Raw genomic sequence first — 12,915 nt, 5'->3', positions numbered from 1 at the left:
GGCACCTGACAATGGTCGCGCAGCTCGGCCCACAGCCACACTTGTGGAGTTCGTGTGTGTGTGGAATCCAAGGGAGCCAGGATCATTGGGTATGTCCCGCGATGAGGCTGAGTCTTTGGGTCTCTCACTCTCACTCTCAACGAACGACCCCCAAAGAACTCCTTGGATCCTCCACAGATCTTTCTTCAAACGATCCTGGTCTGGGACAGAATTCGGGCTTCCAAGCGTCTGTTGCAGTTTCGCTTCTTTTCCAGACCCCCGAAGAACTCAAGACTCCAGCACAGAACGAGCCGTCTCAGCACTTCACGAACTCTCCGAACTCCAAGCACACCACCCTGAGGATGGTGTCGTAATTTATCTATCTCCCTCAGCGGGGAGGGGCCTTGGTGAAACTGACGTCACTGTTCGTCGTGATTGGACGGGGCTTCCATGGGGCCGCCCTTTCTGGTTGGAATTTCGGCCATACCGGGAAGCCGCCACCTCCACACGTGCGGACTCGCCAAAAAGGAACGACTGTAAGAGGATTTTGCCTCGGTCAGCGAGTCGCCGGTTAGGCGAGTAGGTGAACACGCGGTTATTCAGCCCACGCGAGAGTGGCAAGCAGGCAGAGGGTACCGTGGGTTGTCGTGGATTTGCCTTTACAATGAAATGGAGTGGGGATATAAAGATTTATAAATCGAACTAAAAAAAAACATCGCAACGCACCCCTTTAATTTTCCCACTAAACACACGGACGGGATCTGTCTACACATATACTTAATGGAATAACTGACTCGGGACACCTGTATGTTGTATGCATATGGTTCTTAAGGCCCAGTCACACCTTGACGTTTTAGCCAGCTTATGCCGATTTTTGGAAAATTTGTGTAAAACGCTGGTACACGTCGAATACGTTATGGGTAAGTTTTGATAACATTGAGAGCACGCTGAAAAACACTGCCATACATCGTAGTACGCTGGCTTTAAACGTTGTACTTTTCGGTTGTCCTCAAAGTTCCCATGCTTGAAATTTTAAGACTTATGCCAGCGTATGACTCAGACGTTCCGCATAACGCTGGCCATTAGTTGTAGGCACGTCACGCAATCGTTGACACACGTCGACACACGTTACTTGTAAGTTACTCATAAGTCGAAACGCGTCGAGGTAATGGTTAGTGTCAGTGTTCCAGACTCCCTGGGGTTTTTTTTTTCTTCGGTATGACGGTGATGTCGACACTTCGATTTCTAGTGCAGTTATAATATAATATAATTAAAAGGCTGCCGCTCAACGATTTAAATCATAACCGCACCAGAAATCGAAGTGGCGACATCACCGTAATACCGAAGAAAAAATAAAAAAATAAAAAATAAAAAAACAGGGAGTCTGGAACACTGACGCTAACCATTACATTGACGTTTTTTGACTTATGAGTAACTTACAAGTAACGTGTGCCAACGTTCACATATCGTGCGTACAACTTATTCCCATCGCATGCGGAACATGTGTCATACGGCAAGTACATCGTAAAATGTTGAACACGTTTATAATTATAAGAAGTACTCCACTTAATACGACGTATGATAGCGTACTTTAGCGTTTTGTTCACGCATACCAAACTTACCCATAACGTATTCGACGTGCGCCAGCGTTTTAATAGGCTACGTCACATCAACGTCGGCGATGCGTGCAACGCGCTATGCATAAGTTCGACTATCGTTGGGCATAGGTTGGGAAGGCCGACAATAGTCTCAGCATTCGTTGGTATAAGTTATCTAAAACATAACGAAACGTTCTGTGTCCGTTACTAATACGTTATGCATACGACCAACTCGTTATGAATACGTCCGAATCTTTAAAAAAAACATCAAAAGTTCAACGTAAGCCAGCGTTTTACATACATTTTAATATGTTGCCATTGCTGGCTAAAACGTCAAGGTGTGACTGGGCCTTTAGAACCGTAACTATATATACACACACACATATATATATATATATATATATATATATATATATATATATATATATATATATATATATATATATATATATATATATATATATATATATATATATATATATATATATATATATATATATATATATAAATATATATAAATATATATAAATATATATATATATATATATATATATATATATATATAAATATATATAAATATATATATATATATATATATATATATATATATATATATATATATATATATATATATTGTTGCGAATGAATTCGCGCCCACCGGCGTGCGATCGACCGCGTGTAGCCAAAAGCGGCCGCCTCGCCCACCGGAACGGATAATTCAGCCATGACCCTCTGGGAACTACCGCCCGGGGCAAGTCACGGGTGTGGGTTTAACCTCACCACAACTCGGTCCGCATTCTCCCCGCGTGAAATAGGGTCCAATTGCCAAATGGTCGATTTACCTCAGTACTCGCGCGAGTAGCGTACCGAGGAGTTGTACCACGCCACAGGCCGCTCCGGACACGAACCGCTTAAGTGGTTCGTTCCGTATTACAGGGATAACCGAGCGGAGTTATCGTCGGCCTTGACGGTTCCGATTAATTACCGGGATGTTGAAACCCACTACGAATCCCTTACGTGATGCAAGATGGAGATTCAATAAAAGGAAGGAGACGAAGCAAAGCAGGAAACAGTTCAACAAGCAATGCACATTTATTACGGAAACACGGAAGGCACGTATATTACAGTCAAGACAAGATGCAACAAAAGCAAATGCAATACGACCGAATAAAAGGGCAATTATTTACAACACTTATACAGTTCTACTTGTCGGGACTCGGCGCCACATCACTCGTACAAAAAGCAAAGGAGAGAAAGCCACCCTCACAGGCAAGGAGGCAGACAGGTCCGTGGACCAAATGTGCGTGGATCCTGGAGGAGCGGCCAGGTCTACGAGACCGAGAAGGTCTTACCTGCGTCCTCGTGATGCGATGGCAGGCAAGCCGCAATGTTCGCGCAGCTGCGCCCCGACTCCGTGCCCCTGGCGTGATCGGCGAGCCCTCTCCGGTGTGCTCCGCACAAGCAGTTTTATTGGCACTACATTTAGGGTGGGGAAGGAACGGGGCCCCCCCGGCACTATCTCAGCGCGGATTGGGGGGGGGGAATTGCTGATGCTCAGGGAGAGGGGAATGGCTGGCTGGCTTGGACCCCGCGACGAGACGAGCGACCCCACACCACAACCTCGTTGCCGACCGCGTCTTCACTTGACTCAAACTTGAACTCTTCACTTGCCCCGACCAGCCGCCTGCAACTCAACCGCGCGAACTCTCAAGTCGCCTTATGCTCGCGTCTTTATAGGCCGCAGGAGGAGCCTATATGCAAATTTCAGGATCAAAACGCGATTGGAGGCTTGGCCACGCCACCCTCTGTTCAGCCATTGGTGCGGCAAAAAGGGGGCGTGAACCTCTTTTGATCCGAATTCCTCTCGTAAAGAATCCACGTTCATCGCGCTTGGAGGCGGGGCCATACTGCCTGACACTCGCCCATTGGACGGAGAAAAAGGGGGCGTGAAGCCGTCCTGATCCGAATTTCTCCCTCGGAAAGGCTGCCATTCGCCCTCGCGGCTCGATGCGTTCGGCACCAATCGCCAAACAGGCCCTGGACAGCAGGACGTTTGGTGTTGACTGGTGGTGTAGTCGATGGTTGGAGAAGGAGATGGGCGAAGGTGGTGGGAGGGGGGGGTTTGTGGTGGTTTGGTGCCTGGCGGGCGTCGCCTGGGAATGGCGTTGAAGCGATGTTTGCGGAATGGAGTTGTGAAGGTAAAGGTAGTGGCTGTTTGCGTTGTTGGCGGCTTAATGGTCGATAATAACAATAGAGAAAGAAAAATGGCTAACTCAAAGCATCGCAGCCCAGATGAATCGCACATATTCCCTCTATACAACGGGTTTGGGCTAACTACACATGAACTTACCGAGATATCTCACCTGAGGACTCTTTATGGTGTAATGCGAATTTCCACAACCGTAACAATATTTATATATACATATATATTTAAATATACTTAAATTATTCTTCTGATATATATATATATATATATATATATATATATATATATATATATATATATATATATATATATATATATTTCGATTTTTTTTTTTTGGTCCTATCTCTCAATGGTGAAGATTCACTTTAAAAAAATTTCACGTATCTGGATCCGGATTCGGATCTTCACCAAAATTAAACTACTTCGTCCTTATTGCTCATTCAAACTGTCCACCAGGGTTTCATCCAAATCCGTCCACAACTTTTTGAGATATCATACTATATATCGGTTTATACCGGGCGTAGTGGCGTGCGCCTGTAATCCGGCTACTCGGAGGCTTGGGTTGGAGGATCGCTTGAGGACGGGGGCTCTGCACTGGGCAGGGTGTAGAGCAGCCCGGAATCATGGCGAAACCCAAATCCTGATCCCTGTGTCGTAAGAGGCGACCAGGGTTGCGTCAGGAAGGGCATCCGGCGTAAAACCTGTGCCAAATCAGTATGCGGATCATAACGGATGATCCGCTGTGGCGACCCCTAACGGGAGCAGCCGAAAGATGAACAACATACTATATATCGGTTTAGCCGTATCTCCCGATGGTGAAGAATCCACTGAAAATTTTTCGGATCCAGATTTGTATCTTCACCAAAATTGAATCAATTCTTCCTTGTCACACACCCACAATGTCCACCAAGTTTCATCTGAATTTGTCCACAACGTTTTGAGATATCGTGCTACATATCGTTTTTGACCCTTTCTCTTAATGGTGAAGAATCACTTTTAAAAAAAAAACTCTCATAGCCGGATCTGGATCTTCACCAAATCTAATCAGTTCGTCCTCTTCACACACCCAACCTGCCCAAAAAATTTCATCCGAATCTGTCCATAACTTTTTAAGATATCCTGCAGACAAACAGACAAATGAACAGACAGATAGGGGTGAAAACATAACCACCGTCCACCTTCGGTGGCAGAGGTAGCAAACATGTTGTTATGGAAATCGTTGGCACATCAAAACTGTAAAATCGATCGTTCTGATTTTTGGTTAACCAATTTGATGATTCAATATGCAAATTTTGTTCAAATTTCAAGTTGACGATTGTGTGCAACCTTGACCTTTTGATCGAAAAAAAACCCAAAACAAAACAGGCTAAATAACTTTTGATTGGTGAAACAATCAAGTGACCCAATATGCAAATTCTTAAAATTTCAGGTCAATTGGATTAAAATTGATTTTATGTGATGTTGCTCTTTTGACCTTTTGACCAAATTATTAATTTGTCTTCTCCATATTCTCATAATAAAGCTTTGTTGAAAATTTGATAACAAAAGCTCGAAAGTTTTTTTTTTTATCGACACAACTACTTTGTGTAGACTATAAGCGTACAAGACGAATTTATCGGTCCAGAGTATTCGCTTGATGTCTCATATTATTTCTTGCCGATGATTTTGCACTCATGCCAGGTTGATGAAGATTACCCGGTTGATGAGTATGTAGTGCAGTGCAGCGAGATGTTGGAGGGACAGCATGCGCAAGGTTCCGTTGGTGACAATGTGAGCATTTTGTACCGTGGACCCAAGTGTGAGTTTACAGCTGTACGCCTGGTTTGCGGAACCAAGTACTCATTCCGCGCCGGTATACGGTGCTCCGAGAAAGATGTGGATGATGATGCCACCGTTTGGAGCGTGCCGCAGGTTGGCAGCACCTCTCTACCTTCTCATGGTAAAACTTCAGTGAAATTTTCTTATCTTTCAGAAAACTCAATTTCCCCCTACCCACCACCTTTATTTATTATTGTTCAACCATTACGAAATTGCTTGCAAGTTTGCCATTTCAATTGCTGTCAATGATGCCGCCGATGTCATTGGGTTATCTAATTAGGCACTTCCCTTCCTGGTACCCTTCATGTTATGTCGCATCACAGATCTGCTCAGTTCCTTTGGCAAGCCTGGATTTAAGCCTCCTCCTATAGGATAGCGGAAGACTTGTAGCTGTTGTAGGGCTTGTTTCTACAATTAGCAGCTACATTTTTTAATGGCACCACAGAGTGTCTTAGACCCCTCGGCGTACTAAACCACCATTTCGAGAAAAAAAAATTCCTGCACTCCCAACACTCCAAATATCCGAGTTGTATCTCGGAGCCGGCAAGGACTTTCGGAATGAAATTTTAAATTTTGCATCAATAATGGGGATAGAAAGTATCTGGGGTTGACATAATTTTACGCTTAGTTTACATAATACTCCTCTGACCTAAAGGTCAAGGTCAAATGGTAGTCTGAAAAAAAAAAAGCTAAATTTTGACAATGCAGAATCTCAGACCACTTGACCTTCCAAGATGTTTTTGCATCATTGTGTACCTGCACTGAAGTTTTGCACCTGATATTTGATCAGTGTTCTTGACCTACTTTTTTTTCCGATTGGGACCAAAGAAAAAAATATCTTTTTGACCACAACTTGAATAATTTTCCTCCAATTTTCATGATGTTGAGTTTTATGGATAAATTGTAGATGGGGACACATTTTCTTAATTTACACTTTATCCCAAAAATGGTGAAGGTGAAAGTCATATGGCGGTCCGGAAAAATATGGCCATCGTTGGATCACGGGCCGCCAACGATAAGTCGCGAGCGATCGCCAGGGACAATCCGGGGAAGGTTTACCCTTCGCGATTGCTTTGTGATCACAGATATCTCGTTTAAACTGATTGTTTGTTGTTTTTATTTCTTCTTGGCTGATGATGACTTTAGGTAGAAGCAATAACTGGCTTTGTGAGTTATTGAGCATGACCTTCAGGCTAAAATGCACATGTATCAATTGTTTTGGACAAACTTTACCACGTTCTTCAGTCGCCAGACTGCAGTACTTGGGTTTAGTACTTTCTCTTGTTGTTTGGATTTTTTTCCCCCTTTCTGTATAAAAAGCATTTATCGACAGAGAAACAGCAGAAGATAGGGGTGAAAACATAAACACCTTCCAACTTTGGTGGCACAGGTAAACAAGCATGTTGTTATGGAACATAACTTGGACCATAGGAGGAGATTGTCGAGCATTCTTGACCCGCGAACAGCTTCTACATTATCCACAGCTCGTGAGGATGTGATGATGTTTCAGACATTCTGGTGGCATTCTCGACAAGTTGTTTATGTCAAGGGGTTTGTTGCTCATTTTAGTAAGGAGGAAGGGAAAGGGATAGGTTCTGGACGACTGATGGTTCTATTCGAACATGACAGTTCTGGAGAAGTGAGTTCGACTTTGAAAAGATGAGCTGAAAATTTAGCTTCGGCAGAATGGGCTAAATAGATTGAGAAACGCAAGGTCATGTTCAAGAAGATGGTAACCCGGCTCAACAACATAATCACATGGGCCGCTCATAAAGAGATGTACGAGACACTCACAATAGTCCCAAGAAATGCTCAGAATTCGTTTTGTTTTTCATTACATCTATGATTCTATGATAAGTAAGCAAACATTTATTTCCATATGAAGAGTTCTCTTTCATCCTTTTTTTGTAGAAGTTACTGGAGCGTTCTATGTTATCATTTAAGTTTTTACATGAATATTCCAGAAGTACTTTTGCCATCTTTTGTGTCAAATGGACCTGTACTTCATCTCCGGTGGTGTGATTGGTTGGCAATAGGCCAAGACTTGTATAATTCGCAACATCCATCTTAAAACATTTATAATAATGAACCGATCTGTGGCTTTCTTTAGAATGGAGTGTCGGACACTTGGGGTTCACCTTGAACAGACAGCGAGATATGGCCCTAAGGAATGCCATCACCGACGCATCTGTCCTGTACTCGCGCAGTGCTTCATACCGCTGTGGCCAAAGTCTTGCATTCAGGTCTGTACTGCAGGTCTGGCATTCTGAACATTACATTTGTTGTTATTTTTGTTTTCACTTGCTCTTGCCGCTTCTCTTGCACTTTGCTCTGAAAGAAGTTTATCAGCACAAATAGGTGGCGTGTACAGAATGGTTGATTTGGTGACTTAAACATGACCTACACACTTGAAGTCGTGGAATCGTGCCGCATTGGTTGAAAGAGAAATGGAGTTGAAAGTGGTAGCAATGTTGTCTCGGTCAACACGGTGATGGGACTTCGTGTGGCAGGGTGGAATGTGCAGGGCAGTCGTGTCGCACGGACAGCATTGGTCTCAGTATGGAGTTGCTGCCAGACACCAAGACTCTGCGTCACTGTGGAGCATTCTGTATTGGTTCATCCGGTAAGGCTAACTTTACAGATATGAGAACGCAGCTCCTCACAATATATATATATATATATATATATATATATATATATATATATATATATATATATATATATATATATATATATATATATTTTTTTTTTATCATTGTTATCATTTTTGTTGTGCCGAAGCTGTAATATTTTGGTGTTGTACAAGCATACAGTATTGTATAAACGTTTGGGTTATTTTCACTTTTTTTGGTGTCATTCCCCATTAAACATTTGTGGGAAGTTCGACGTACTGTATGCAATATCAGTCGATAATTCAAATTTCTGTACAAATGAATTTACTATCACAGTTACCTTTAAGTATATAAAATAAATTAGGGAATTGACAAAAAGTTTTATTTTTGTTATACATACTATATTATCATATGCTGGTAATATCTACTTACCATAAAGGAAACAGTTTGTGTATTTTTGTACAGTTAATAATAATTGATTATTGAAGTATGCAACATCAGTTACATGAATGCGAATAAACCACAATAAAAGTTGAAAATTAGTGAACATGTAAAATTCATTTTCATGCTAACAGCTTGTTCCATTACTTGAAAGTGTAAGAAAAACAAGCTCGAATGAGCTAAGATCCTCGTCCTTTTAATGATGATGTCATAACTTTTTTTCTAGGAGGAATTTTCAAAATAGGAGATGGTTACTGTCTGCGCAGGGTATTTTTACATGTATATGCCAAGTTTCAGGAAGTTTCGATGAAAACTGTAGGCTGTGAAACAAATGAAACAAAAAACAAAAAATGTCAAAAAATCGGAATGACGTCATGAAAATTGATATGACGTCATAGTGATGTATCATATGTGCGGTAATTCATCTCTGCTAATGCCCTGTTCGATTCCCGCAAACAGAATTCAAAAAGCTTGCCTAGTTTCGGAGATAATTTTTTTCGACGATTTCCATTAGCGGAGATAATTTGATGTCATAACTTTTTTTTCTCGGAGGAATTTTCAAATCGGAGATCATTACTGTCTGCGCAGGGAATTTTTACATATATATGCCAAGTTTCAGGAAGTTTCGATGAAAACTGGAGGCTGTGAAACAAAAAAGTCCACAAGAACAACAACGTGAGTAAGACTTAGAGATCCTCCACGAGGATCTACAAAAATCTTGGTGTTGGCTTAGTAGTTAGGGTGGCTTGCTTGGATCTTTGGGTCCTGAGTTTGAGCCCCGTTGGCCACTGAATTAGCACCAGGTGGGATTGAGTCAGCCTGTCATCCTTCTGAGGTCAGCAAAATAAGCTGGTTTCGGGGCACAGCATCAGCCGCATAGTCGTGCTCCAACAAAATGATGGCTACCTGGCAGCCAAGCTGCCATATGCAAGAAGAAGAAAGTTTATGAACGGGTTCAGAATGGTGCCAAGGATGCAACTTTCAATAGAACAGTGTGTGAAGATCCAAACTTTCCTTAGAGATCCTGGAGATGCTGCAGAAGAAGGGCACACTATGAAGAAAATAGCAAAAAAAAACTGAAGATCTCCTACAATGGTGTGAGGTACACTTTGCAATGCCTGGAAGAAATTTACTCGGTACAAGACAGGAAAAGGCCAGGAAGACCCAGAATAACCTCTACAATCAGCTAGGGGAGACGGAACTTGTGTCGGCGGAAGACTTGAGCCTAATGCTGGACGGCACTTGATGTTGCTCAGCTCTCACGATAGAAGGAAATCAAGTCAGCATCTGACAAAATAAAATGAGAGCAGGCTTGAACATTCGCATCCCATGCAGCACTGTGCACAGAAGGCTGATAGCAGTACATCTCCATGGCAGAGTTGCAGCAAGGAAACCACTGCTGAGACCGGAGTAAGGTGAAACGACTGAAATTTGCGAGGCAACACCAAGATTGGGCGACTGAACAATAGAATTGGGTACTCTGGTCTCATGAATTGAAGTTTGAACTTTCTGGATCTTAGAGATGCCAGTACGTACACCAAAGACCTGGGGAATGTTGCGACGCGCAATGTTTGCAGCCTACTGTTAAACACAGGGGAGTCTCTGTGACTGTCTGGGGTTGTATCTCATATTTTAGTGTGGGAAAACTTGTTAAAATTAATGGGACACGAACAAAAGATAATTTACAAGCAGATACTGCAGCACCATGCAGATCCGAGGGGAAATCGTATAATCAATCAGAGGAGGATTCATTTTCCAACAAAATAATGATTCAGAACGCACTCCCAATATAGTAAGACTGTATTTGGAGAACAATGTGACAGCTGGTGTGCTCCAAGTGTTACAATGACCACCCCTGAGTTTGGACACAAGTCTCATTGAGGCCATATGGAATTACCTGGAAACGGGGAAGAACAAAAGGAACCCGACTAACGTTACAGAACTGTGAAATGTTCTGCAGGATATTTGGCAAAATATTCCTTTAAGAGGCTTCAGTCACATACAGGAAGCATGAATAAAAGAGGGATTGTACTCACTCAAGAAGACAAAGGGGTGGACACACAAAGTATTAATTGATGCTATAAAATGACACTGTTCTTGTCATTTACTACAGCAGTTTGTGTCACACACATTTATAAAATCTCTTAATTTACACTAATAAACACGTATGACCAATATCGGTGATAATTTGATTAATTTACCATAACGTTTTGTGCGGTACTGTTGCTCATTTGGATAGTTTTTGTGTTGAGCATTGCTCATGATTGAGGGAAAGATGATGAATTATGAAGATAGTAGAATGAGAAAAACTCACAAATATGAAGGTATCAGAAGCAATTGTAAATAAAGGACAGCACGGACAAACAATGAAATGGACAAAAGGTGCAAATGAGTGGATACCTTGAAAGACTCTGTGGAATAACATGACTCTGTGAAGGCAGGAAGGGTGTTCAAAATTCGAGGAAAGATGGACTAAGGAGAGATTGTCACATGGATGTGTTCCACCGGGATGGGGGTAATGGGTGTGGAGGAGTCTCGGCTCCACTCTCTGGTTCTCTAGTAGCAGGTCCTCGGCTCCGCTTCATGGTTACCAGGTGCTAATGAGACTCAAGGTGTTGTGCTTCACAGTATCAAAAGTGCCAAGTAAGGGGCTGGGCCTGCTCGCCACAATGTAGAGGCATATTCGCTGAGACTGAAAATGAAAACTCCGACTGACGGCCATACAGAAGCAGGGAATATCTCTGTAAGAAGGAGAATTTGCAGTGAGAAACTGGCTTTGTAGGCAAGTCTGAACATATTGTCAGTCCAGTAAAAGTTGGAGCACATTATGACATCAATAAGCTCGTGAGGCTGGGTGAATGGTCAGCCATAGAATGACATGAAGAGTTGGCATGGTGTTCCTCTTGGAAAGACAGCATGAGCACATTTTAACATGCATAATTGAAGCATAATTGAATTGAGCATTATTTGCCATGGGACTGTATAGCATATAATAGCACTGAATCGTCAGCAAAATGTTTGAGAAGGTTGCGAAAGGGTGGCTGCGAAGTGTTTTATTTTGTTGTACACTCGTAAAAGAATGGGCTCCAAAATACCCGACGGAGAGCAGCTGCCGAAGAGATGATAGAGGTAAAACCAACACCCTGCTTTCTGGCATGGAGGAAGTCAGCAAGCCATACATGGAGGGACTGTTGATGCCACAATAAGACATAAGTGCTGGATGGTACCAGAAGTCCATACCATAGAGATTACTTAACTCCTTAAATGTTAGCTGCTTGCTAATGCTGTAATTGTTCTCACTGCTCGTCATTTCTTTAGGAGCTGTTTTTGTGAACGGAAAGGAAATGACCAATCAGCTACCACCATTGGCAGCCGGAATGACTGTGACCTTCGAGACTGAACCTGTGCTCAGTCATGGTGGTGACTTCCGGCTCCGCGTCAGCGTGGCGTGTGGGGAGCGTGAAGTGGTCTCCGACTGGCCTCTCCAACAGCCTCAACTCAAACTATTTTTTGGTTGCTCGTTCCTGCATGCTGGTTGGGAGCTACTTGTTTTCTGAGTCACAATTTGTTTTATCTTGTTTTTATATTTATATTTTTTAACTGTTTTTATATTTTTTATGATTCAATCATGTTACTTGCATGCGCACGTATACACACACACGAACACACATACAAGTGCATTCATCTATAATGTCTGCAAGACTGAGCATTGAACGATGGAGAGCCTTGCCAAGGAGATATAGATTACAGTTGATCTGAAAATGAAGGATTGATATTCGAGTGGATCTGCTTATGGACACACTCAGACCAATTACAATAGCTTCTCCCATCCCTTTGGGAATGGGCAAGATTAATAATGAGAGATAAGTAAATTAAGACTTTTTTTAACATTGATCTAAGGCTCATAGTAAAGCGTGTACATACATTATATGCAGGACAAAATATTTGTAGACTTCTGTGTATTGTATTGTGATTAAACAAGGATATTCAGTGCATTGTGGACAAACGTATTGTTGTGTGGATGGCCCAGACCGAAGACCGAGCATGCAGAGGTCGTCGCCCTAGAAAATGCCCGGCCGAAGACCGAATTTGACACGCAACACACTGAATGGTGGTGGCTTTGCGTCTTATACATGTTGCTCGTGGAAGAGTTTGTCCACTTTAACATGAATTTCAACGGTATTAACAAGCAATGGACAAACTCCAATGGCATATGGGATTTGAACCCTGATTTACTACTTCATGATATGAGCTGGTTGTT

At 42.4% G+C, this 12,915-nt stretch overlaps 1 protein-coding gene across 1 annotated transcript in view; it reads left to right on the top strand.

Annotated features, from left to right (window-relative positions):
* CRLF3 (cytokine receptor like factor 3) overlaps positions 1-12,660 on the top strand; it is a 40,692-nt gene extending 28,032 nt beyond the window's left edge. The window contains exons 5-8 of the mRNA XM_085862907.1: positions 5,464-5,722; positions 7,712-7,844; positions 8,112-8,224; positions 11,973-12,660. Of these exons, the coding sequence (XP_085719033.1) occupies positions 5,464-5,722; positions 7,712-7,844; positions 8,112-8,224; positions 11,973-12,211 (744 nt within the window). The 3' untranslated portion in view covers positions 12,212-12,660. The remainder of the gene's footprint in view (positions 1-5,463; positions 5,723-7,711; positions 7,845-8,111; positions 8,225-11,972) is intronic.
* The last annotated feature ends 255 nt before the right edge of the window (positions 12,661-12,915 follow it).

The sequence above is a fragment of the Eptatretus burgeri genome, chromosome 17 (genome assembly GCF_056783735.1).
Source record: "Eptatretus burgeri isolate ZD-2024b chromosome 17, Ebu_testis_v1, whole genome shotgun sequence".
Lineage (NCBI taxonomy): Eukaryota > Metazoa > Chordata > Myxini > Myxiniformes > Myxinidae > Eptatretus > Eptatretus burgeri.
Note: the sequence above shows the minus strand (reverse complement) of the source record. Positions and strands in the feature narration are given on the sequence as shown.